General features: G+C 34.1%; 4 protein-coding genes and 2 non-coding genes across 7 annotated transcripts in view; 3 read left to right on the plus strand and 3 right to left on the minus strand.

Annotated features, from left to right (window-relative positions):
* Positions 1–27445, minus strand: part of LOC142337760 (uncharacterized) — a 94446-nt gene extending 67001 nt beyond the window's left edge. Inside the window, exons 1-6 of the mRNA XM_075387257.1 lie at positions 26849–27445; positions 24559–24685; positions 23877–23996; positions 23267–23605; positions 10033–10172; positions 3384–3546 (exon numbers count right to left, since the gene is read on the minus strand). Of these exons, the coding sequence (XP_075243372.1) occupies positions 3384–3546; positions 10033–10172; positions 23267–23605; positions 23877–23996; positions 24559–24685; positions 26849–26856 (897 nt within the window). The 5' untranslated portion in view covers positions 26857–27445. The remainder of the gene's footprint in view (positions 1–3383; positions 3547–10032; positions 10173–23266; positions 23606–23876; positions 23997–24558; positions 24686–26848) is intronic.
* LOC142337770 (uncharacterized) overlaps positions 1–27946 on the plus strand; it is a 346563-nt gene that overhangs the window by 253708 nt on the left and 64909 nt on the right. The window lies entirely within an intron of this gene.
* The window catches only part of LOC142337764 (dynactin subunit 4-like), a 618078-nt gene that overhangs the window by 253707 nt on the left and 336425 nt on the right, over positions 1–27946 (plus strand). The gene's annotated exons all lie outside the window — the stretch shown is intronic.
* Positions 1–27946, plus strand: part of LOC142337761 (uncharacterized) — a 97632-nt gene that overhangs the window by 60681 nt on the left and 9005 nt on the right. The window lies entirely within an intron of this gene.
* On the minus strand, positions 3931–4003 carry Trnak-uuu (transfer RNA lysine (anticodon UUU)). Its single transcript has one exon. It is a non-coding gene; the product is annotated as a tRNA-Lys (tRNA).
* Trnak-uuu (transfer RNA lysine (anticodon UUU)) lies at positions 10575–10647 on the minus strand. Its single transcript has one exon. It is a non-coding gene; the product is annotated as a tRNA-Lys (tRNA).

Here is a 27946-nt window from a genome sequence, read left to right on the forward strand (position 1 = left end):
GTTTTGAGGTTTTTGGATGCTACTTTGGAACATCGGTTGCCTGATAAAACAGGAAAATATTTTGAATTGAGTGGTAGAATAAATACTTAAGAGTTTCCGATCACTGAGTCTGCAACTCACGACCTTAAGGTTTTGAGACATATGCGCTGCCGACAGCGCATTGCTCGCTGTCGTTTTACCGTTCCTGGTGATTTTTTCAATTAAAACCAAGTAATAATTATATTTCGGAAGTGTCCTATTCTAATTAATAATGTGAACTCAAGTATATCGAATTTGATTGAGTTTTGTTAATCTTATCGTTTTCCTATTGAAAAAGTTCAATTTTTATTACAGTTTTTTTTACATCTATTCATCTTTGGCTTTTGGCGACCTTCAGCTTGTGTGTCGGTCTTATGTTGTTCACTCAAAAATGAAAGAGGAATTAGGATGTCTGTTCTTCATAATCTGGTCAGTGTTAATCAAAAAAGACTTTACAATTCAAAATGTAAAATTATTAGACTTAGACGCTGCTGGCTGTGCCATGGTCCCTGAACGCTTACCGTTCCTGCTGTTTTTTGGATAGATTTAAGGAGCAATCATATTTCTGAAGTTTACTATTGTTGTATGAGAACTTAGGATGTCTTTCCTTATTTAGGTCAGTGTTACTCAGAAAGGCTTTATAAATGAAATTCCAACTACTTGTAAATGAAACTGTTTTAGTTTCTTGTTAACATTGTTTTCTTTTAAAAACAATTTATTTTGCTTTTAGATTGTTCACGTCTCTTGTAAGACATTAATTAACTAGTTGAGATATGATTAGTGTTTCGCGTTGATGCTGTGACCATTCGCAAGCAAATTTACAAAAATTAATGAGTAATTTTTTTTAAAAAATTAGTCTTCCACCAGTCTTTTGGGTCTAGAGCTGAAAGCGTGAAACTTAGTTAAGTTTCTCAGCCAGCTGATGGCAACTCTTAGCACTTCTTTTTTCTGTAATTCGAATATCTTTAACGGAATGTTGATCTTGCTGTATTAAATAGTTCTCCAAGCTATTTCAACTTAAGCTTTAAATATCGATGTTGGGAAAGAGTTGTAAATTACGTTGATTGTTTGTTTTAAGGTTTTTGAATGCTTTATTGTTTCATCTGCATCGATGGAACCGGAAAAAGTTTTGAATTTTGAGTGGTAGAATTCATAATCAAATTTTTGCGACCATTGATGATCGAACTCATGACCTTAAGATTTTGAGACTTACGCACTGCCGACTGCGCCATGGTCGCGCAAGCCTTTATGCTCCTGCGGGTCTTTGTTTGTAGGTTTTAGGGAACCATCATAGTTCGGAATCTTAATATACTAGATATTCATTTAAGCTCAAGTCATATTCAAACTGATTTAGTTTCTGCTATCTTAAGGTTTTCCTTTATAAAAAGCTCCTTGCTCTCCTTGCTTTTCCTTAATAAAAATTTCTGGCTATCAGTTGTTTTTTACATCCATTGTTCTGCTGCGTTTGGCCACCTTCAACTTTTATGTCGGTCTCATGATATTCGCCAAAAAATGAAATAGAACTAATGATGTGGTTCCTTAATCAGTGTTAATCAGATAGACTTTATAATTGAAGTTTAAAATTAAAATACTTTTAACCGAAACTATTTGAGTTAATTGTTCAACATGGTTTCTTACAAAAAGATATTGTAATGCTTTTATTTCAATCCCACCTCTTGTAAGGCAATAACTTTTTGAAATCTTGTTATCTCCATGCGTTATTGACGTGTCCTTTCCTAACCAAGTTTAATGGAGTTCAATAGGTAACCTTTAAAACTTTTTATTCTGCCCCAGTCTTCTGTTGAGAGTTAAAAACATGGCACTAAGTTGCGTGACCAGCCAGCTGGTGACAACTCTTAGCACTTCCTAACTGTGATTCGGAACAATATAACGGAACGTTGGTGTTGCTGTCTTAAAATGTTTTTTTGGCTAATTCATCTTAAGCTTAAAAAATTGATGTTAGGAAAGAGTAAAAATATTATGTTGAGATTATTTTTGTTGTTTTTTTATTGCAAAATTGGCAATGAAAAAAACAGAAAGCTATTTTGAGTTTCCAGTGATAGAATTATATCTATCAAGTTTGCGAACAGTGAGTCTCGAACTCGCGACTTTAAGCTAATCAGACTTGCTTGCAAGCTAATCAGACTTGATTTAATTTCCGCACTCTTTAGGATTTCATAAATAAGAAAGTTCGATTTTTCCTATCAGTTTTTAGATCCATTGCTCTGCGAATGGCAACCTTCAGCTCGTGAGTCGGTGTCACGTTGTTCATTTAAAACAGAATTGAGGAAAATTTAACGAAATGTTGATCTTGTTGTCTTAAATGGTTCTCCGAGCTATTTCAATTTAACCTTAAAATATCGATGTTAGGAAAGAGTCAGAAATTAAATTGTGGCTACTGGTTTTGAGGTTTTTGGATGTGATATTGCAACATCGGCTTTGAAAAAACAAGAAAATATATTGAATTTAGTTAGAATTATTACTATTAAGTTTGCGGTCACTAAAGCTCTATCTCACGACTTAAAGATTATAAGACTTACGCGTTGCCGGCTCTACCATGGCCGCTGACGATTTCCTGTTCCTGTTTGGTTTTCGAATTGTTTTACGGAATGATCACAGGTGAGAAGCGTACTATTCTAGTTCATCTTGTAAACTCAAGTAATTTTGAAATCGATTCTTTTTCGTATGAAAACCTTCAGCTCCTCAGTCGGTATAATTTTTTTTCAATTCAAAAGGAGAGAATTGAGGACGTCTCTTGCCTAATCAATTTAATGTCACCCAAAAAAACTTTATAAATGAAATTTGAAATACTTGTAAATGAAGATATTTTTGTTACTTTTCAATTTTGTTTCCTTTCGAAAAAAAATTGTAATGCTTTTATTTTCTCTTGAAACCATCTCTTGTAAATTAATTCGCCAAATTATTTTAACTTGAGCATGAAATTTCGATGTTGGGAAGAATTGCAATCTTTACTCTGTGATTCTTAGTATTGCGGTTTTTGGTCGCTCTATTGCAACATCGGTATTGAAAATCAAAAAAATATGTTGACTGGTAAGTTAAGAATTATTAGTAAATTTTAGAACCCGTGAGACTGCAACTCACCACTTTAACATTGATATCTAGTATTGAGAATTATGGTTGTTGCAAAATGGTTGTTCACATTACAAAATAAATTGATTGGTGATTGTTATCGGTAATAATGGAGCTTTCGCGACTGGCGAGGCTCACATCCTTAAGATTTGGAGACTTACTTGATGCCGGCAGCGGCAATGTCGCACTTCCTCTTTAGGGGTACTACTAGCGGTACGAAGCGGGATCTGTTCAGGTTGATGGTCAGGGAACTGTGATAGTTACTTTCAACGTACCTTATTTGGACACCAATATCCGAAAGTAATGAGACACATTGTCTCGCCGAAGATTTCCTTGGTCTCATCCCACACCTTTCCGAAAATTGACTTGTTTTGTTTCACTATCTTGGACGAAGTCTGGATAACGGCTTTGGCTTCCGCAATCTCCTTGTCCAAGGTTCTAAAGATAGCAGTTCTCAACTTTTATAAAATATTTTTTAGAACCTGCAATGCAGCACCTGCACGAAATTATTGTCAACTTTTATAATAGTTTATATTGTCATTGGAGGGACTGTAGCTTAAAACCACATCGAAGTGGAACGTCAAAAATGTGAGAGAGCCTGGCTTTTAATACCAACTGTGTATACTGTGTATAGTAGCGTGCCTTTGCAAGTAGATAGCAAGCATTGGATTGTTCAGAAAATAGTTTTCCTGTCATTCGAAGAGGCGTTACGTGCTTCACTATTGTACTGTGGAAAGTATAAAAGCTTTCGGAATAAGAATCAGGTAGTTGCCTAATATTTTTGTCCATTCAAAACGATCAATATTGTAATTTTTAAAATTTCGCCCCACAAGGGACTCGAACCCTTGACCGTTGGATTAAAAGTCCAACGCTCTACCGACTGAGCTAGCAGGGCTCTGAAAGTTACTCAACGCTCAAAATTCTGGATATTCATGGTTTGTCTTTTATCGCAAGTCTATGACCAGGAAAATAAATAATTGCTCTTTCTAAAAACATCAAATTGTTTCCTGAACTTAAGATAAGCAATCTAATGGCCGCTATTGCATTAATAGTCTTGACCTATAATATTGTCTTGTTGGTCATATAACTCATTGATAATTAAGACTGGGATGATAACTCACTCTGATTTGAAATCTAAAAGGAAATATCTTTAAACAAATCTTACCTGTGATGATCTGTTATAGTTAAACTTAGAGACACCGCTTGATGAACTGACAATATTTAAGAGAACTTTTGATTGATGGCACTTTTTAAAACCTTTTAGAACAATTTATGGTCGAAAAATTGTTCCAAACATAAGACATCGCTGCCAATTTTTAAATGTAGTTTTTTTTGTTTTAACTAGCTCTTGCGCAGTATTGTCAGTAGCAGCATAATCCACCAATATGTCACCTTTCTACTTTCTTTCTCTTGATTGCCTAAAGTAAATTTGTAATCTGTCTTGTTTAATTGCTCTCAAACGAAGTTTGTAGCAATTATATTAGTCCTGTTGGTCTTTTTTATGCAATTTTTTCACTTGACCGATTTATGTCTGACGCTTTTGACTTTTCGTCCTCAAAAACGGGATGAACAGGTAGCGCCCAGTGGGCATTAAGTGCTCTTAGAGCCTTTCAGCTCTGTTTCAGCTCAAACTGTTTTGGAGACTTATACTTATGGCGTGAAGGGCGATTCTTAGAGGTTGAAAACACCCCCACTGTTCAACCCCCCCCCCACTATTGTCCCACCCCCCACTCCAATGTTGCCCAACCCCCCCCCTTTATCAGCCTCCCCCGGTACCCCCCCCCCCCACCCCCGGCTCTGTCTTTTTACTTTTTGACACATTTTTCCATGACTCTGATCGTTCAAAACGGGATAAACAGGTAAGGCCCAGTGGGCATTATGTTTCATTAGAGACCCAAAGCTGACGTTAGTAGTCCTTCAAGTGCTTATTGTGGTGAAGCTACTGGGAAGGCCGTAGTTTAAGGTTAAAAGGTCATTCTTAGGAGTTTTTGAGCCCAAAATGTTGCAATCTTTCGTGTTTTTCGTCATTTTTCGATTTTTTTGTTGGACCAGGCTAAAATTGAGGCTGGTTAAAGTTTATAAAGGTCTTTTACAATTCATAAGTACTTTTTGTGACCATTTTAACAGCTATAAATTTGGTAATCCAAACAAAGACACGCAAATTTATACTAATTTTCCCATTTTTTTTGAAGCTTTTTTTTTAAATTTTTGTCATTTTTTGAGTTATGTCTGCCCTAGGTGCCAAAAAACCGCCTCTAGGGTTTGATAATAGATTATTGCATAGTTTCTAGTGGTAATGGAATGATTATCAAGATTTTAACATCAGGCATTTTGACAAAACTTGCAATTTTTTTCATGTTTTCTGACATTTATTGTCATTATTCAATCTGTTTCAGACTCAGGGGCCAGAAAACATCATTAGGGGTTGGATAATAAGTTACTGCAAATTTTTTATTGGCCATGTAATTGGTTTCAACTTTTGAATATCACAAATTTTAGCATTTTTTTATTTTTTTATTAAACTTGCAATTTTTTTCGTTTTTTGAAAATTTTTGCCATTTTTTAGGTGTCTCAAGAGCCAATGAACCGCTTTTAGGTCTTGATAATAGGTTACTGTGTAGTTTCCAGATGTAATGTAATGTTTTTCAAGATTTTATCATCACTATTTTTCTCATTTTTTTTTACAAAAATAGCATTTTTTTCAGTCTTTTTGACATTTGTTGTCATTATTCAGGTTTTTTCAGCCTCAGGGCTCCGAAAACCTCCGTTATGGTTTAATAAGCAACTGAAAAGTTTTCAGCGGCCAATGATTAGTTTTCAACTTTTTGTTATCATAAATTATAGCAATTTTTTTGAAATTGTTTGTCGTTTTCTAAGTTTCTAGAGCCTCAAGAGTTTTTAGATGTAATGGAATGTTTTTCAAGATTTTAATATCACGATTTTGACAAATTTTAAAAAAATATTTACAATTTTTTTGAATATTTTTAAAAATTTTTTCCGACACCAGGGGACAGGGACCCTCTCAAGGTTTGATAATAAGCTGCTGCATAGTTTTTGAGTTAGGGGAATGGTTATCAATTTTTTAGTAATCTGATTTTTTGCAATTTTTTGATAAAATTTCATTTTTTCAATTTTTCGGATAGTTATTACCATGTTCTAAGTTTATGAATCTTTTTGAGCCAGTGAAAATATTTAAGGCTTGAAATAGGAACACTGGATAGTCTCTTGAGAAAACGAAATGGTTCTAAAGATATTTTTATCACGAATTTTAGCAAGATTTTGTTAAAATTTGTGACTGTTAAAATTTTGAGTGTTTTTGTCCTTTTCTGGCTTTAACGATCATTACTGGCCAACGAGTTTTGCAGATGGGTTACATGACAGAACTCTTTGTTACATAACAGAGACAAAAACTTTGTGAATATGTTTTCTCTTCAAAATCTGGAAACTTGCAGTGTCGAATCTCATCATGGAAAATTATCCTAGCTGTCTCTCTGTCGGTTGGGGTTTCTTTCCTCTTTATCGTTCACGTTTTATCTCTTATATCTATCTGTTTCTCATTTTCCTTAACTCTTTTATTGATGCCGCACCTCAGCTGCTGTCACGTGGTGTGATATCATCTTTTACCCTCCCTCACCTCACGCCCCTTCAATGAAGCTGAAGCTAGCCTCTCTAAACCGTGGCTAGCTAATGGCGAAGCCAACCGCTCGCCGGTCGTTTGAGAGCAATTCGCCCGACGTTAGTCGGTTATGTTTGTGTTTTTGATACATCATGTGTTCAAAATGTGTATAAGGAGTTTTTCTGACTATCTTCCGCCTGTCTTTGAGGAAGGAGTGATTTTTATGAAAAGCTGTAGTTTTGGTTGTATTAAAAAGATGCTAAACTTCATAATGAAATCTCCAGTTTTGATTTATAATAGCTCCATGATTGCCATTGACTGTGGTCTTGTTTTGATTAATCGAATATAAGGAACCTAGCGTACTCAGCTCATATGTCCTTAACTTTCCGAGCGAAATATTTACTGCATATCAAAAAGTGATGCTTTGATTTCTGGTTTTAAAATCAGTATTCCAATTAAAAATAAAATTTAACGACTCTAAGTTGGTTGTTCACGCGTGCATTTTTGTTTTTTCTAAAGAAATGTGTTGCTGAGAGCAAATTGCAAATAAATATATTTTTTTCTTATTATGCACTTTTCACTTTATAGTGAGACCGTATTCTCTAAATAGCATTTTTGACTCTCTTAGAGATAATTCTAAACATTTTTTCCTCTCGGTCTCATCATTTTTAGGTTTTTTTCAAGCTAGGTTTCCTCTCCCTTGGCTTGTTTGGCATGTGACTTGACTATTGCTTCATGTGATTTGTTTCTGTTAAGAGTTGCTGATGACTGAATTCTTTGATGCGAATCTCTTCAAAATTATCGAACAAAGTTGCATCGAATCTCTTGCCAGAATCCTTGATATGATTTTTAGAGAACATCAAGATCATATTAGATATACTTTTAGAGAACATCAGAAAGTTAGTGCAACGGATTTGAACAAAACAGGAACTTTTGTGAAAAATTTCAAACTGATATTTTTCCGCGATAATTGTAATCAGCGCTATGTTATATTGGGTTCCTGATTTTAATTGATGTTCTTAGTTTTTCGACTTTGTTAGAACTTCTTAGAAATGGAGCTTCTAACCTTAGCTATCTTCAGATAAATTAAGAATTGTAGCGAAAGTTATAACTTTTGGCCATAGCTCCGAAGAGTTGAATCGAATTCCAATAAAACTATAATGTCTCGCTAATATAGGACTTTATAAGAGATTTATTCAGCAAATGTTAATAATGATAAGTTCGCGCTTTTTTATTTTGTCTCCGTGAAGAGATTTAGAAGCACTAATGAAACATAGAAGTCTGAACCCAAATTAGAAGTGAGCTTTTAATTAAGGGATGAACTTGATATAACCATGAGTGATATTGGGATCTTTTCCGCATATTAGAAAACTATTTTTACTTAATTATTTCGTACATTGCGCACTGTATATACCGGTTAATTTTTGTGTAATATTTTTACAGCTTCTTTTCGATTTTAAGATTGTAAGTGAAGGCTCTCCTCTCTCTCTTCGTAAGACAGAGAGTTCTTAACCTAGATTTCTGCGTGTTGTGATATAACTTTTAGGAGGTGCATATATAACTTCAGATAGCTGATTTAAACTGATATAGTGTATGCTTGTTTTCTGCAATTTAGTCAGGACAGTATTTTTAAAGAAAGTAATGTTGCCTAGAGAGCTAACTTACAAAAACACTACTTAGGAGTTGGGTTTTGAAACTTATTGGAATCTAGAGGATTAGGGCACGAAACACCTCTGCTGCATTTTCAATTCCACATTTTTTTCGGCGTGCAGTATATTCCGTTGCGCCCTTAAATCTCTAAAATATCCGCTTTATAGTTACGTTCCTGTTTGTTTTTGTTAACTTTTTCTGAGTTCTAAAAAAGTATTTGGCCGTCTCTTATCCGAGTGATTGCTGTGAGCCGGCGCAGTGTCAGAAGCCTAACTATGCTCCTATTGTTGAAATTTACCTTTTGTTTTGTTTGATTATGATTTAATAGAATATAAGTAATTCAATTACTGCCATTCTATAGTTTTTTTCCGGAATGCATCGAGTCAAACTCATTGGTTAATCTCAAAACTTTGCGGATTATTTCGGAATTGAAACAAAAACAGTTTTCATTTTCCCCTCTGGAACGGACATAACAAATTATGAGCAGTGATTATAAGAGTTTTCATAACAACAAAGGTGAAATTCCAAAAAATGCTTCATAGTGTGACAGAAGAATGAGAAAATTATAAATATTGTTAGCAAGAATCGAAAGATTAATTTTTTTAGTTCGAAGAATTTGTAATCAGTTTTCAACAGCAAGCATCTAAGATCTTCTAGTTATACGGACACAACCGGAAAACAGTATGTTTGTAAAATTAGTTGCTTTTTTATAAGTTTACGTAAGTGTTAATTCTTTTAGTTACAAATTGCTTTAGAAAATTTCGTTGAGCATTATTTTGGTTTAATATTTTGAAGAAGATATTAACCATTGGATCGTAAATTTTCTAATATTGTCTGTTTTTTTCTTCGATGTCTTATAGCATTACGGTTTTCCTCCTGTTTTTTGTTTTTTAAGTAGTTTTTAAATGAGAGAAAAATTTTTCGCCCACCAGCAGTTCCTTTTCCAAATAATTAAAGAAAGTTGGCCTATAAACTATGTGACCAGAAACTGCAAACTGGAATAGGCAAATAACTTGTTAGCTTTTTTATTTCTATTCCACGAGTCTTTTGCTCGACAAAATTATGCTTATATGATTCCCCTTATTCCAAGTATTTGTTTGAAGTTTTTCGTAAATTTTGTTTCCGAAAAAGCGACTGATCGCGATCTGCCGGGAAAGGCGGTATAACGAGAAATTGCAAAAAGGCGTGAAAAATTGACCAACTCTCTATTTTTCTGTTTCTTATCCACTACCCTACGCCTTGACCTCAAAAGTTTTTGTGCTCCTAGAATAGCACAATCGAAATTATTGTCAAAAGTCAAAAAACATTCACAGTCTTTAAAAAATCAGATGTGGTTTTTGACGAGCTAATTATCGCGCTTTTATTTTTGCTTAGATGGCTCCATCATTGTTGTGCATATGGTAATTGGCGGGTTTGACGGAATAACACCTTTGCTCTTTTTGAATTGAGTTTTGAAAGTTGATATTGAAATTTTAGAAAGTGACCGCTGTCTTTCCAGTTACTTCAGAGGGATTGAGGTCGTTGTACAGTGTACATGGAGCTGACGGGACTTTCGTCAACTTTGATCACTTTGAAATAATTTTTCGTTGTGGTGTTTTAGTTTAATTTGTGCTTTGGTAACTGAATCAAAGTTAAGAACTTTTGAAATTTTGACTCACTCTTGGATTTGTTTGTCTTTGTTCAGTAGTTGCTCAAGTACAATCTCAGAGTTCTCAATCTTCGTGGAGATATCTTGAACATACTCTTTGCCAGTAGCAGTCACTTCCTCCATGTTTGATTTTAGTACACTCAGGTCAACCTAAAATGGAATCAACATAAACCAGGAGTTTACTAATCTGTTTTACTAATATCACTATGAACGTTACTAATTTGCTATGCAAATGTCTTGTTTTCTCTTGCTGTCCATCTGGAAAAAATAGTTCAATTATGACAACAATTTTTCTCCCTGCTCTTTTGGTCTACATTGTAGTTTCATAGTTCTTCATCAATTAGTGTGTTCAGTTGTACCCTCCTAGAGTTTTAACTGCCAAACAATTTCAAGGTAATTCTACCTGTAAATTGCAATTAAACTGAGATTCAAATCTCAGAAAACAAGAAGGTGTAATTATTCAAGTGGTTGAAAATAGTCTTTGAAGTGTCTTGTGTCAGATGACAATATAAATTGGATATTTTATATTTATCACATTAAGAGAAAAAATTTCGCCGCACAAGGGACTCGAACCCTTGTCCGTTGGATTAAAAGTCCAACGCTCTACCGACTGAGCTAGCAGGGCTTCAGTAGGTTGTCGGGGTGTGACAAAGGTTGACAGCCTGAGAGGGAGGTGCGATTGCTTGTTAAATTAATGTGCCGGGGTACTTTATTTTAGTTTATTACTCTAACTAATCAAAGTCTTGATCTAATAAAAAGTGCACTTTGTTACGAGGGTGAAAATTAAATATTTTCAATGGCTGTATTTTGATCAACCACTATGGCACCAAAAAGCTACGAACACTTAACCAATTTTTAAAAAGTGCCCCATACATCAAATAAGACATTTTGAGTTCAAATCAGTTCTCTATTAACAAGTTAATACGTTTTTCAGAATTTTAGACATAAACTAGACGGTTTGCATAGTTTTCACACAAGTTTTTTTACGACATTTGATTCAATTTTCCGACAATTTTTCTTCCAAATTTTCCCAACGAACTGTCTATTTTAGTAACGGTTACTTCGAAATCGCCCATTATTTTCAGTTGGATTCAGATCTGAGCCATTTGCTGACCATTCTTGTACCTCCAGCTGTTTTTCGTTGAAAAAATTGGCGACAATCTTTGATTTTTTCACAGGAGCATCCTCTTGAGGAACTCGCACAGTTTGTTTCCTGGAGATGCATTGAGTCTGTGTTTAATTGCTCTCAAACGTAGTTATATTAGTTCTGTCGGTCTTTTTTATGCGTTTTTTCGCTTAACCGATTTTTCGTCTGACGCTTATTACTTTCGTCCTCGAAAACGGGATAAACAGGTAGCGCCTAGCGGGCATTAAGTGCTCTTAGAGCCTTTCAGCTCTGTTTCAGCTCAAACTGTTTTGGAGACTTATACTTATGGTGTGAAGGGCGGTTCTTAGAGGTTGAAGACACCCCCACTGTTGACCCCCCACTATTGCCCCACCCACACCACCGCGCTGCTGACCCCCACCCCAATGTTTCCCCCCCATCAGCCCCCCCCCCCCCCCCGGTGCCTCCCCCGTAGCTACTGACTACTGACGACGAATGATCGCTAAAAACACGCAATTTTGTTAATTTTCGCAATTTTTTTTCAAGCTTTTTGAAAATTTTTGTCATTTTTTGAGTTCTTTCAGCCCTCGGTGTCAAGGAACCTCCTCTAGGGTTTTATAATAGGTCACTGCACAGTTTCTAGTGGCAGTGGAATGGTTTCAACATTTTAATGTCATGAATCATAGCATTTTTTGACAAAACCTGCAGATTTTTAAAAAAAAAAAATTTGACATTTATTTTTCATTATTCAAGTGTTTCCAGACCCAGGGGACAAAAACCGTCCTTAAGGGTTTGATAATAAGTTACTGAAAAGATTTTAATTGCCTTAGAATAGCTTTCAATTTTTTAATATGACAAATTTTAGCAATTTTTCTGATAAAACTTGCATTTTTTTCAATTTTTTTTCTTGGTTTTTAGGTTTCTCCATTCTCAGGAGCCGAGGAACCTCCGAAAGGGTTCTATTGTAGGTTACTGCATAGCTTCTAGATGTAATGGAATGTTTTCAAGATTTTAATATTAGCAATCTTTAAAAAATGTTTGCCTTTTTTCCAAGTTTTTGAATCTTTTTAAATTTTTTACTGTTTTTTCCGGCACCAGGGTCCTAGGGACCTCCTCCAAGGTTTGATGATGAGCTGTTGCATTGTTGTTAGAGTTAATGGAATCATTATCAATTTTTTGGTGACCTGAGTTTTTGCAATTTTTTGATAAAATTTAATTTTTTTCAATTTTTCGGATAATTATTGCCATGTTCTAAGTTTATGGATCTTTATGAGCCAGTGAAATTATTTAAGGCTTGAAATAGGGATACTGGATAGTCAGCTGAGACAATGAAATGGTTTTGAAGATTTTATTATCGTGATTTTTGGCAAGGTTTTGATAAACTTTGCATTGGTTTTCAAAATTTTTTGAATATTTTTGTCCTTTTCTGAGTTTAACGATCAGTACTGGCCAACGAAGCTTTTCAAGTCTTGCACATGGGTTACCTGACATAACTCCATAAACAAGAATATTTGTGAGCTTTTTTTTCACTGCGAAAACGAATTTAATTTTTCTAATATTTTGCAAATTTTTAAAATATCAGATTTTTATTTGATTTATTTATTAACAAGGCTAGAAAATTAAAAGTTGCAGAGTCGAATCAAGCGAAAGCTAGCCTCACTAAACCGCGGCTAGCTGCTGACAAAGCCAACCGCTCGCCGGTTGTTTGAGAGCAATTCGCCCGACGTTAGTTGGTTATGTTACTTTTTTGGTATCGTTTGCATGCATGCTTGTTTACTAGATCATGATTTAAGTTTGAGTCGCTTTTTAATAGCTGCCGTCGGCCTCTCAAACGGCTATTATGTAGGTGCTCTCCTTTTTTGCAAAGCAAAGAATTTGAATTGTATTGGGGCACTGTCTTTTTTTAGAAGATCTGTTCACACATTTTCATGATTTTTGAAGTCAAATTGGAGTAGTGATTTTGGTCACGCCGAAACAGGAAGTGGAGCGAAAAAGCGAATGGTTTTGCTGCGTGAAATTTTTTTGCTCTAATTTTAAAGTAGAGTGAGAAAACGGTGTTTGAGCAAAAATTCGCTTTCTCGCTAGTGGTTTTTTGTTCAAATGCGGCAATTTTTTCACTTTGACTTTTACAGTTTTTTCGATTTTTTTGATCGGATTCTTGTCTAATTGGTTTTCCCAATCCATTCATAGTCCGTTCGTGGTCTAGTTTTCTGTTTAGTCAAAGAAAATTCTTTGAATTGTACGTCAGGACTTGTCCTGCTATGTTTTTTTTTACTTCGTCGAACTTTTTTTCGCTTTACCCATTTTGCCGCTTTTTCGACATTTTGCGTGAAACATTTTCGACTTCTCTAGGCTAATTTCCGTCTTCTGTCATTCTGCTCAAAGTCCTTTTAAACAGCGTTTTCGCTTTCTCGAACAAAAATTTGCTTTCTCGCTACTGGTGTTTGTTTTTGTTCTCATACGGCTGTTTCACTTTGATATTTATTTTTGTTTCTATGTTTTCTAAATATTTTCCCACTCAACTCATAGTTCTTTCTAGTCCTACTTTGTTGTTCGAACCATTTTTTCTCGCTAGTGGTTTTTTGTTCACATGCAGCAATTTTACTTTTATTTTCTGTTTTTTCATCTGATTTTCTTCGAAATGGTTTTCACAGTTCACTCCTAGTCCGTTTTAGGTCTAGTTTTTTGTTTAGTCAATGAAAATTTTTTGAATTGTACATCACTTGTCCTGCTATGTTTTTTTTAATTCGCTTTACCTTTTGATCATGTTTTTCGTTTTACATAAATCACAATTTTCACGTTTAACTTCTGACTTACCTCACTCACTGTTTCAACTGAATGGATTCTAAATTTTTTCACGCATTCAATTACATAGTGTAGTGAATACGGTCAATGTCAGAAGATCAAAATCGAAGTCAAAAGAAACGGGATGAACCAATAAAGCCCGGTCATTAAGTCATAGTGCATTAGGTTTTTAAAGTTCTTTAGAGCGAATGATAGCTGATATTAGTATTAAGCTTAATACCCTTTAATATAGAAGCTCAAGTAAGTATAGGTGTAGAATCTAACTGAAACTGCACATTGAAATAGAACGATTTTTGAAACATAGGAAAAAAATTGTCAATTTTCATCTCTTCTTTTTTCTTTTTCTGTTTCAATCCCGATGTGTGTCTAGCGCGTCAACGGCGGCTATTTTCCGGTAATCTGCCGGCTATGTTGATTTTTGTCCATAAAAATTGGACTTATCGAATCGCAACAGCGTGGCAAACAGAAAAAGAACAAAGCAGCTTAACCATCTTTTCTGTGTCAATGGAGAGCATGAAATTTAAATCTTGTTGAAAACGCATTTCTTCACTATTTAGCGCAAGTCAAACGTTTTGAACAAAAGTAACGCTTAGGGAACACAAATTGTGTTGTACGTAGTTTTTTAGTACCCTATTGTATCCAATTTGATTATTAATTGCTCTCAAACAAAGTTTTTAATTGCTCTTAAACAAAATTTGTAGCAATTATACAGTCCTGTGGTTTTTTAGGTGCAATTTTTCCGTTGACCGATTATTTGCTTGACCCTTTTGACTATCTGGCCTCAAAATTGGGATAAACAGGTAGCGCCCGGGTCATTAAGATCTCGTAGAGCCTTTCGGTTTGCTAGACTCCAAGATTGCGATGCAACAGAACTGTTTTTGAGACATGAATTCATTGTGTGAAGGGTGATTCTTAGATTTTGACCTCTCCCTCACTTCACCCCCTCCCCCACATCAGCCTCCCTAAGCCATAGCTAGCTACTGGCGAAGCTAGCCGCTCGCCAGTCATTTGAGAGCAATTCGCCCAAGGTTGGTTGGTTAAGTTGACATTTACCAATTTCAAATTATTAATTTGATCTTAATTTAATTTTCAGTAGCTGTGGTAGTTCTAGGTTTTAGCTGATTGTTCTATTGGCTTGGACCCATTTGATGTTAAAAATTCTCATTTGTGGTCATTGCCTGCATTTATTGCTACTTTTGGTTGGTGATCTCTAATTTTGTTTTTGAAAAGCGGGATTTACGTTTTCTATTGGTGGCTAATTTGAAGGTGGTTTCTCAATCTTTCGACGCCATTTTTTCCCAATCAGTTAGTTCAAATGCATTTGTGATAAACTTCCGTTATTTTGTGTCCTGTACTTTGTCTCATTGGTGTTGTACACAGTTCATGTTTGCTAAGTACCAAAGTGTAAAGGTTTTTCAAGATAATTTTGTTTGGACTGTATAGTTTTGACAGCCTTTTTATCCAATGAAAAAGAGAAATTTGCTTTCTGAGGCTATTATTGGCCGACTTTGGTTTTTTTGTTATTTAATCATCAAGATTTTTGTTACGACCATATGATGTCACAATCACTCAAAAACTGCTTTTTGTTCATTCGTTCATGCAGTTTCAACCAAATTGCATGCGTGACTTCATTTTTCACAGTGGAGCTTGTTTTTTGTTCATTCGCGTGAATATAATTTTGGTCACACATGACTTACCTCCCTCTCAAATTGACTGTTCGTTAATTTAATTCAAAGGTCAAGTGAATGTGTGTCACTCTAAATGAAGAATATTTGAGAGCAGCTAATAGAAGCATCAATAAGTTATATAGATTCTTAATAGAAATCTAACATCTCAGCTTTAAATTGAAAGAAATGTATTTTGAGTCTGTTTCTTTTACTATCTTTTTGAGACTGCAGATCTGCAAAGCTACTGCGGCTATTTTCGGGCAATCTGCTAGCTATTGTTTGTAAAGTTATAAGGTTTGTTTACTATCAAAATTTGATTTTTCAATAGCTATGAAAAGATGTTTTTTTTACTTCGATAAACAAAAAAGTTAAAAATTTATGTTTTATGCAGTCTTGTCAGTTTTTTTGACATTTTGCTTGAAATCTTTTTGACTTCTAGGCTGATTACGTTTTTCGCTCATTCTGCTCGAATTGATTAGAACATCAATTGCTGAGCAATACAATCGAGAATCAACAGAGTCAGTATAGAAAGACCAAATCAAAAATTGAGACGACAAATCCATAAAACCCAGTTTTAGATGACTGGTACTTTTACTTTGTTATTATCGGGACATTCCCATCAACCATTTTTCCTGTTGCCTGAAGATAATATCATTTAAATATTGAATATCCAAATTCCTTTTTTGTTTTGAATTACGCGATAAAATCATTTAAATGTTAAATATCCAAATTCTTTTTTTGTTTTTGGAGAATGGGATTACTGAAGAATATTTGGCATTTTTTGTTTATCGTTGACTCTTTTCATCTAATTAAAGGGTTATCGGTAGTGATGGTTTTGGCTGACTTTGCAAAAACAAGTTATTCCATCTCAAAGATAAATCATGTTCCACTATTTTAATAGGTTGTCTTTTCTCTGAAGCTATGCTTTTCTGTGGGGGTGAACCATCCTAAATGATCCGTTTTGTTTGTCGAGCCTAATTTGGATGGCACTTTGGAAAAATGAAACATGGTTTGTCGAACTGTAGTCTAACAGTTTTTTTGTTATTAAATCAAATTGACGCTGTTAGAAAACTTATTGTAATTTTTTGGGGTTTCTTTCAATCTTGTGTTTCATAAATCGTAGTCACCATGATTTCTAACATGGTTATCAAATATGGTGTTTTGGCTCTTTTGACTCAATCACAAACTAACTTGAATAGTTGTTCAATATTAAAAACGCTTTTCGAAAACAAATATTGCTTTCAAAATAATCAAATGAAAAAAAAAGAGAACAACGAGGCTCGGTAATGTGCGTTCGCACATTAATTTCCGACCCCGCTCATCTACATTTTTCACTTAATTGTCTACCAAATGAGGAAGAGATTTAAAAAATTAACATATCGTTCAACAAACTACTAAAAGAATAAAACAATCTACTCTAGAGGATCTATGAGACCTCTGGCTACCATAATATGACTACCAGAAAAAACGGCAAAAAAAAATCAAATATTTACAAATATTAATTACGAACAAAACTCCTTGTCCATTTATTGAAAACCATTAATAACCAAATCAAAAGGGCATCAGATAAAATTTATACTAAGAACATTAACCGGTTATTTTTGGAACAAAATATGGGACTTTTCCTCAATGCGACTTGGCAACAAGTCGACTAGAAATGAGCAAAAGCGGCAAAAGTTTATTAAAACATTGCTTTTTTTTTAAAAAAAAAGTATTAAATTCGAACTGATTAGAAACATTATGCATCAAATGAAATCATTGAGAGAGTCATTTATACCTCAATAGAGAGCGACTAAGGCCTTTCATTATCCAGGATATGCAAACGATTACAAAAAGAACAAATACAGGCAAAATTTGCACGGAAAATTATGCACGAAAACGATGTCCCCCCTATCAATTAAATATTAAAGTGACCACTAAAAACAATAAAAATCTTCGTTTGCATTTTTGCAGGTGACAACATTTGTATATCAAATGACGCCCATTATTGTGATACTGTGAAAAGAAAACAAAAACCTACAAAAAGGGGCAAATTTGCAAAAATCACGAAAATTTGTTTTATGAAAACTGGTTGTTCCAAACAGAAAGAACATTTGAGGAAAATAAAACCGTTATGAAGAGCAAATTGTTTTTCAAAAGATAAATGATGGGAATCTTATATAGAGATGCTTAGCTACAATTTAACAGAAATAAAATTGGCAGATCTCAAAAATCTATCTCTTTTTTATTAAAAACAAATGTTTTCAAAATTCATAGCCAACAAAAGCATTTGACTAAAAGAGTAGGCAGTTTGTCTTGCAACTACTCGGAAAACTAATTGCGACTGTTATTAATGAGACTAAATCGTAAGACTATAAAATAACATTAAATAAAAGCTGAACTAATAAGTTTCAATAACAACTTCACAAAACCACAGTTTTGAAGCCCCTAAATTTATAAGATATTAATCGCGAGAATATAACATCTTCTTTCGCGTCTCCTTTGATCATCATAACATCTTTTTGTAATAGGACTATCACAAAATAACAACAAAAAGAACCGCAAAAACTGAAAAGTATCTAAACTTCACAAAATTCTTCTGAAACAAATTGTTTAAGCCCTGAAGACCTCATTTAAAAACTTTTAACAACAGCAAAAATTATTGTTTGATTCAACAAAACATTAAAAAGAGCTCTAAATAATGAGGCTAATTTACGAAAATGATACAACTTTGTAAAATACGAAAAAACGCAAACCAGAACAAAAAGGGATAAGTCGAAGAATACTATTACGCTTTTTTTAAGAAATTTATTTCGAAAGTCAAAACTGCCATTAGTTATTAACAATAGCAGTTATTTAAGTTCAATTGTTTATATATAGTTGGCCACTGAGACCGTTAATTACACAATATTTGGCATATGACAACAAAAATTAACAACAAGGGCAAAAATAAAAAACTCTTCCAATTTCTGCAAGAGAAGGGTTTCGCTGCCCTTCAAACCATATGTTATAAAAACAAAAAAACATGTTCAGTTTCAAATGTTGTAAAGTTTTTTCAGGTAGATTGTTAAATAACGTGACAATTTACAAAAGAAAAATAAGAGCAAAAATGGGCAATTATGCACAAAAATCAGAACATTTTGTATAAAAACTTGTAGTACCAAAAGCAAGAAAACCTTCTGTTAAAACAATCGGCCACAAAATTAGTTCTTATTCTATAAGGAGGAAAGGATGACCTGTACTTACTGAGAATAAGCAAAATGTTGACTAAAATCACAGAAATTTCCTTAAAACAAATACATTCAATAACATAAGAGACATTAGGTAACAACCGAATGAATAGAAAAGGTTCACTTGCACCTCTTGAGGAAGAAATTCAGATCTTTGAGTGGTCAAACTTAAAAATCAGACTGCCAAAAGAAAAAAATTAAAGGCAAAAAACAAGAATTCAGTTAAATTTTACTAAAACTCTTCCTCAAAGCCATAAAAACCCTTTGGTTCTGTGAAAACAAACTGTATCTACATTGGGCCTCAAATTTACGTAAATTGGAGATGTCATTAACGGAGCTGTGAAAAAAATTTTGTCAGTAATTAACATTAAAAGAACAAAAGCAAAATATTTTGAAAAAAGGCAGCATCAAAATAAAAACCAAAAAGTCTCTAATTCTAAGAGTCCATGATATTATCGAATCTCTCCCTGATTTTGGTGCGTGCCCAACTAATTGACCAAGTGTTCCAAGTATTTGCGAATTAGACCAATTATTGAGTGGAATTCTTCAAATATTGAAAAAAAATGCATTTTGTAAAATTATCGAGTTAAATCTGCAAAAAACGGCAAAGTTTTAATTCCAGAAGACTTTCATACGGCGCCTAATTGCAACTAGAGCTCTTTTTGAGATTAGGGAGTTTGTGTTAAGGTTTCTAGGTTACTAAGTCTGGCAAACTTTAACAAAGTAGACCAAAAAAAGCATATTTTGTGCCATTTTTGATGAATAAAGGTTTGAATTTTGAAAATTTTATCAAAAATTTTAGCTAAAAAAACTTCTATCAAACAATTCAGCAACGCTCTTCTATCTCCAACGGTAACAACAACACTCTCCCGTTAAAAATTTTAACTTATTTTGATTTATATTAGCGAAATTGTGCCAAAATTACTGAAAATGTGAACAAAATCAGTCGAATGTTCACAAAACTTTAAACTCGATAACTCCCTGTAAAACACGAAAATCGAAAAATCTTTTTAATTCCGTATTCTACGCTGGACGGGCTTTTTAATGATACCACTCACAATTCTCTACGATGAATATATCGGCCGGCCAATATTGACTGAACAAAAAAACCCAGTTGAGTATATAGTTCCTCCCTCCCCACTAAAGTGGGGGTCGGAACAATAATAGTATGAAAAATACTAAAAATTCTTAAAGACTGATGTTAAAAATGTTTTTAAGCAAAATTTAATAACTCGGCTGGATCGTTTCTTCTATAGATTCGAACTTCAGTGACTGCTTATCATCAGATACTGAATAAAAATTGGTTTCTAGAATTATCAGCACTTTGCGAAGAATTGACGCTGATGAGTTATTAACTTTTTTTAAAGAACACTTGATATCTGTGGTTGTGAAATTAAATTGCTTGTCTTTTTTTCCATTAGTCTTTTTCTTTTCGTCTGCTTCTTTTCTTTTCATCATACGCGTTTTCCTTCTTATTTGTTTCTTTTAGTTCATCAGGAGGAGCATGGAGAGTGGAATTTTTGTAAAATGAACAATTGAACTATTAGTTTTTCTCAAACAACGTTTTTAGCTATTATATTAGACCTGTTGCCTTTGGCTCAAATCTTTACAAGTACGGTTATTTAAAATTACGAAATTTGTGCATCAACTGAAAACGAGGCCCATGATTCTCCTTTTGAAATTGATACCAAGTTGGTCAGCCGGGTCAATCTTTTCTCGACAATCTTTTTTGTCAACTATTTTTGTTGTGTGGTTCCATTTGATGGTGTCATTTGATAGTGTTTCGCCATTTTGCAATAACTTCTTTTTCAAACGATACTTACAACACTCTGAAAATCACAGATATTGTTTTTATTGACGCGTTTTATAAATCGAGAGCATTATCTACATTTTTGAGCCATTTATAGTTAAATACTTTGATTCAGATTAAATTAAATTTTAATTGAATTTTTTTAGTTATCTCTTTGAACTATCTTGGTTAATCGGAACGTTTGAATCGATGCAATTGGCGAAGAGCTCAAATCATACAACTTGCGACACACTAAAGTGTATACCACAGAGACAACGGAATAAATATTTGCTCATTTCCGTTGACTGAATGAATACAAGTTTGTTATAGCTGCGAAGCTGTAAGCTGAGCGTAGCTATATTGCGGTGCTCTTGGTTTTTTACAATTCAAAGAATTTGAATTGTATTGGGGCGCTGTCTTTTTTACGACTCGAAGAGGAGTATTGGAGAAGTCCTTTTTTAATCAAATTTATTGGAGTGATTTTTGCAGCGAGAAATGAAACGCGTGAAAAAATTTGGAGTGATTTTGGTGCTAAACAAAAGTGAAGAGCGGAGCGAAAAGAGAGTGGTTTTTGTTCATACCGCTGTTTTTGAGAGAGCGAAAAATTGATATGTGAAAAAATTTTCTCTAAGCGAGCGAATTTTTTGTTCACGTGCGGCATTTTAAAGCGGTTTTTTCAAATTTTTTTGGTTAAGAGGTTTGGTTATGATTTTCTTTTATTTTTTGGCTGGTGTTGGTAGCGGTTTGAAAGTTTCTGAAAATTTATATGAATTTTATGCTAATTCGGATGTTTTTCATGTATTTTGCTGATTTTGGGGCTAATTTTTGCGAATTTTTTTTTACTTTTGTTTTGTTTTACTGCCTCAAATGGGTATTGAAAAGACCCCTATTACTTGAGAAATTTTTAGTTAACAAAGATTTGCAGTTTTGTGGTTATGAAGCTATTTTTTGTTGAGAAATATGACGAAAAATAGCGAAAATTGGAACTATTTTTCTTAATTTTTTGCAATTTTTCCCTTTTTTTCTGTTCTTTAGATACATTTCTTAGCCTATTATGACTAGCCTATTGTTTTGAGATCATCTGTATACCCTATTGGCTGAAAAGAGTTTGTTTTTGGGTTTTTGTGCTTTTGTAATCTTAAAAATTTTTTAAACTTTTTCCAGTTTTTTAGTCAAATTTGTTTGGAAGAGCTTATTTTTTCATGATCTGGCATCAAGTATTTTTAAAACTTCTAATGAGTGCTTTTAGTAGGTACTAGTTGTGTTGATGAAGTAATTTTGACAGAGATGGTTATTTCGGGGTCTCTATTGACGACAAATTTTGATAAGATTTTTCATCATATTCTTATAGGCTTGATTTTCTTAACTTTTTTGTTTTATGGTTTTGTTTCAAGATAATCCTAAATTAGTGGAGGCACGTTTTGGCTGATGAGTAGTTGAATGGCATTCAAATGGATTTCCACTTCGAATCGTTTCCGGAATTCTTCCGGCTATGTTTTTTTTTAAGATCTGTTCACACATTTTCATGATTTTTGAAGTCAAATTGGAGTAGTGATTTTGGTCACGCCGAAACAGGAAATGGAGCGAAAAAGCGAGTGGTTTTGCGGCGTGAAATTTTTTCGCTCTAGTTTTAAAGTAGAGTGAGAATACGGTGTTTGAACAAAAATTCGCTTTATCGGTAGTGGTTTTTTGTTCACATGCGGCAATTTCACTTTGATTTTCACAGTTTTTTCGAGTTTTTGGATCGGATTTTTTTCTAAAGAGTTTTCCCAATCCATTCATAGTCTGTTCTTGGTCTAGTTTTCTGTTTAGTCAATGAAAATTCTTTGAATTGTACGTCAGGACTTGTCTTGCTATTTTTTTTTGTTTCGTCGTCTGACGCCCTTTTTTCGTTTTACATTTGTTCACACAGCAAATCTGAAAATATCAAATTTTCTGAATGACTTCTTCCTCTCACTAACGGCATTTGCGCGCGTGACGTCATTTCTCACTCGCTTTAGCGAAAGTTTTAAGGTTATTTGCGTGATTAGATTTTGATCATACGTGACTTACCTCACTCAATAAAATGACTTTTGCACTTTAAAACTTAAGTTTAGTTTGGATTTGTTTAAGATCACAGGAACTCCTATGTGCAGTAAAGGTCTCTAATAAGAGGCTTCTTTGGAATTAATTTTAACAAGCTTTACTAATTTATCGCTGAATGTTTTTAGCCTAGTTTTTTGAGCGGCGTCGATTTTTTTTTCAATTTAGATCTGTATCTGTTTCTATCTCTATTATATGGCACGCAGGTCTGTTCTTTCGCAGCTATTCCGGCAATCTGCCGGCTATGTTTATTGAGTATTCCCCCCATTGATTTGGGGAGTTTTTTTTCAAGAAAAGCATGGATGTCAGCGGGCTGTATTTTCATGGGACTCGTTGCTACATGTTTATTTTGTCAAGCTGATTAAGTTCTGCTTATTAGATCCTGTTTTAAGTATTCAAGTAATTCTGCTGGCCCCTCTAAACACTACTACCCCCAACTAAATTTGCATATTTGATCTTTTTCCCAACAGAAAGCTTTCGAAATTCTTTGATCTAAAAACGATCATCGACTATATTGTCCTGTTCAGTTTGTTCTATGAATTATCATTGCATTCAGATGCCATATTTCTCATGACGTAGGCACAAACCTTGGACCCGGCTTCTTCCAGCGTCTTTTTGGCCAGATCCAATTGATAGATCAACTTCTCGGTAGTCTCTCGTAGATTCTTGGCACTCTCCTCAACCGCTTGTTGTGACAGTTCCTCCTGGCTCATTTGGGTCTTGATGTGGAAAAGATCCATGAGATACTTGATTATCTTCTCCAAGATTGAGTTCTCGTTAGTTTCGAAGTTGCAAGTGTCTTTTGCGTATGCATTACATTGGGTCGAGACACAATCGAGGCACTTCAATTTCTGTACTTGAAGTAGGTTGATGCATTGGTGTTTTGAGTGGGACAGTATGTCGTTCTTGGCTTTCTCCAGGGCTGTCTGGAATATTTTTTTTATTTTAAAAAACAATTCGCTTAGAATTTGTAAACTTAGTAGAATTTAGATTTTTCAACGCACTTTTATTTTGCTGTACCTTATGAGATGCATGTTGATTCGACTTCTATCTTGTTCCATTTGGGACTCGTTCCAAATCGGATTAAAAATTAGATGCAAAGACCATTTCGTTTTCCGTGGTTGTTTCCTATGCCCGAGTGGTTTCTGCCCGAATGAGGGTATGATGAAGACTCGAACGTTATCTTATTATACTTACCACATGTTGCATAACTTTGTCACTCAGTTCATCGATGTCCTTCCTCCACACTTGGGCGTTCTCTTCTTCTATCTGCCACGATATTTGATGTTCTAGAATGTTCTTGTGTGCCTCTTTCACCTAAACGTAATTATACATCTGCGCTGTCTGTGAATGTTTTGAATTGATGCTCTGATAGTTTCAGAAATTTTGTTTTGGTGTTTTCTGCTGTGTTGGCCATAGGAATAGGTGTGTAGTTAACTCTGTCATCTTGATTGCTACCAGCTTTTTAAAAATATTTTGAAAATCTGGTTTGGTTAAGTATATCTCAAGAGAACTCCTAAAATGAGAAAAATCTCGAGTGCCAGAAGACTTGAATTGGCGAAATCATTAATAATTGTTTGTGCTTTTAGTGATTGAACGGAAATTGTTTAATTTTGTTTCAATTGCGTCGAGAAAATTCAGCTGGTGGTCAGACTAACAGTAGAGCTGTTTTGGTAGTACTGGTTTGGGTCTCTTTCACCCCTCAATTTTTTTAGAAAAAAATTTTGAGTGCAGTTGGACCTCACCAACTATATATTGTTTTCTTACTTCTCTAACAAAATGTTTATATTGGTTTGCCACCTATCTTTCGAAATGGAGAATGTTTGCTTTCGAACTCTCTGGTCTAAATTTCAAAATTTTGAGTAAAATGGTGTCTAACCTTGTCGTACATCTCCTTTTTGATGAATTCTGACAGTTTATCCAGGTACTCCTTAGACATGTCAACATAATCTCCATTTGTTGTCAACACAAAAAGCGCCGCTGCAAAGACAGCGCTGAACAAAATCCTGAAACAATTATGATCAGAAATGTATTTCAGGAAACTCATGTATTTCAGGAAACTCATGCAAGTGGCATCCTTTTTGTTGAGGATATTGACCGATCACAAAGTTCCTGCAAAGTTTGAGTCCAAATTGTTTTTCTATGATTTGAAGATTTTGTGAACCAGGCAGAATTTATTGTAAAAACTTTATTCCTACTTTGTAGTATGAGGGATGAATTTAGATACTAGGCTGGTTTTTTAAATGAACTAATTGTGGTTTTTTTCCCGAGGAAAACCTAGCAGTCATATTCTAGTCCCGTTAGTCACCAATTGCCAAAACTGTATATTTTGGGGTTGTTCAAAATTTAACAGCCAACAACTTGTGATACTTGACGTTAACTTTGGCTGCACAATGAAAAATAAGTTTTTTCTCTAATAAAAGCAGATAACTCATTCTAGACATGTAAATATATTTTTTTTCATTAGGTAAAAATTTAAAGAATTTTGAAAATTTGTTTCCTTTTTCATCCAAATTTTTCATCTGATACTGCACATGTGCAAGCACTTGCAGAACCACCACGTGCAACCACAGCATATACATCAACAGCGACATACGAGAACTTCCTGGTGCAGGAGTAAAAATTCAGGTTTCATTTCAACGATCCTTTTGAAAAAGAAGCGTGATGAACGTCCGTCATTTAATTTTCCAGCTCTTTCTTCTGTCAATATGCTGAACTATTTTTGGAAATTAGGTTGATCAGAGTGTAGAACACACTTCTACTCTATCGCAGTTCTCTTCAGCTGCTGGACTCCGCCTTGTTTTATAGATATTTTGGTCAAATAATTCCAATCTGATTTTCTTAGATTTTTTACTCCTATTTTTTTTTACGTTAGGAGTTAAAACAATCTAAAAACAAAAGAATTAGATTGAAAAATTTCAATTTGTTCTCATATTCTATTAAAAAAAATTCAAATTAAACATTTTTCTCAAGATCAAAGAGCCGTACGGAACATCTAATGCTTTTCAACTTATTTTGATATCAAAATCCATTCTATTTGATTTTAAGACACCATAGAAAGCACAGAGACGGTTTAAAAAATCAAACAATGGTTCTGAAGATGCTTGCTTCAAATCAGCCACTAATTGCCAAGTTCCTAAAAGAAATTAGAAAACCACCAAAAAGGCTCAAAGTTGATGCGTTTTAACATTTCGATCGAGGTTTAGAATCTACGATGAAACTCAATTCTATGAAAACAAATTTATCCTCAATATCTCTTACATAAACGTATGCAATTGTTTTTCAACATTTTTTTGTCTTGTGTCTGTTCTCGCATCACTTTTTCAGTTACAGATATTGCCACTTTTGATTTCCAAATGTAGCAAATGAATAGGAAACTTTGTTCGAATGGACTTTTTGATCAGTTAAACTAATCAATTGGAAACCTCTACAAAACTTGATGTGTATGAATTGAAACTGTCATCAATTTCCTATCGGTTAATAATTCGGTTTCAGTTTTAAAAATCAGTTTTGAGCAACAAATTTAGCTATAATTTACAAAAAATATATTTCCTCTTCTTCTTGAAAGTTTTAATATCTTTTAGCAAGCTATTGAAGATCTGTTGCATAAATTTTTAAGAGAGTCGTTTTTAGCAGATTCAAGATATCTGTTTCCTAATTTATCTAATAAATTTCCTAAGCATACGAGTTCTATATTTTACAATTCAGCAAAGCATGAAAAGATCGAAATGGTGAAAATAATTGAAAACTTCAATCCTCAATTTCTCTTAGAGAAATATAGTATTCGAAAAGTATCTAGTCAGTTTTCAAGAGCTTCGCAATAATACCAATCGATCGGGCAAAGTTGTAACAATATAATTTGAGTTGGTATCAAATTAGTACCAAGGAGGATTGTTACTTTAATGATACATTACCAGCCATTTTTCAGGCACAAAACTCCTACTCCAACCACCGTTTCCATTTCAAATAATTTTGGTTTTTGTGTCAAGAGAACCAATTTTCATTGGATTTGTACCGATCAGATTGTTTCTCTTGAAAAATATTGTTGATGACTTAATTTTCTTGTCGAATAACTCTTAAGTCTTTGTAGCGTTGTAGCATGAATGTTTTTGATTGTGTGTAAAAAGTATGTAAAGCCTGCTATTTAAATGTAATTATTCAGTACTCACCTTCTCATTTTTGTTGCTCCTTGTTTGGTTGGAAACGGATAATAAAATAACCAGCGTTAAATAAATATTTAGTGACAAAACTGTCGACCTTTCTGTCCCTCTAGTAAAATATGTTCAGGTTAAACTCGAGGTTCTCCAAGAAATATCGTGTTTCTCAGAATGATTAAGAGCCAAATGATCTGCTTCGAATTAGCGGTTCAAATTGACGTCACGTGTTTATTCACGTGATTTTTCCTCTAATTGGCGAAATTGTTTACTTCAAATTTTAACCCACTTACACGATCCCGCTTTGTGGGTAGTAGAAAAATTCAGAATTAGGAAGCTTGAAATATATCACGCGGGTGCTATTCTTGCCCCAGGAAATAGAGTTGACTATTCAATTTGGTATTTGGAACGCTCTATAAATTTTGCTCTGCCAGCTGAGAAACTCTTGAGCCTAAAATAGCTAACTTAGTCAAATAGTTCCTGTGCCGATTAGCAGTAAAAACTAGGGAATTAGAGAATTGAGATAAATAAGTTTTGACAGTACAGAAATAAATATATTTAAGTCAGTCTGAAGCTTTTGTTCTTTGACTAAGTTGTGCTTTAGGGATCAAATTGTCATTTCAAGTTAGTTGAAATTGCCCTATTGGTAAATATATTCAACCTTATCTCCTTCGTTAGTCACTGTTTAGGTTTCTCAAGTCTTCTTCGCAATAATTCATGTTAGGCCTGTGTCGACATTTTGTAAGTAAATGCTTTTATTGTACCACGGATACCCCTGGTCGGTGTAACTCAAAATTCATTTTGATTTTGGGATTTCTCTAAACTATTTGTCCGAACTGGGTAAGCATGTCGCGGTAAACAGGAGGACTCTCAAAACTCATATGGTGAAAATACCCGTATTAAATACCCATTTGATAATTTGTGTAAGTAGGGTGCTCTCCTAGTTGTTTCGTTTGCAAATACCTGAATACTCGATTGCATTCTTTGTTTGCAAAGTGCCATGAAATGGAATAGTAGTATTGATACTTAAGTGTGATTCGCCCACCTTGGAATTGGAAGTCACCAGAAATTTAATTTGGTTACAAACTTGCTACCGTGTAAAACTCCGCCCTG

The sequence above is a fragment of the Convolutriloba macropyga genome, chromosome 4 (assembly GCF_964194025.1).
Source record: "Convolutriloba macropyga chromosome 4, txConMacr16.3, whole genome shotgun sequence".
Taxonomy (NCBI): domain Eukaryota; kingdom Metazoa; phylum Xenacoelomorpha; order Acoela; family Convolutidae; genus Convolutriloba; species Convolutriloba macropyga.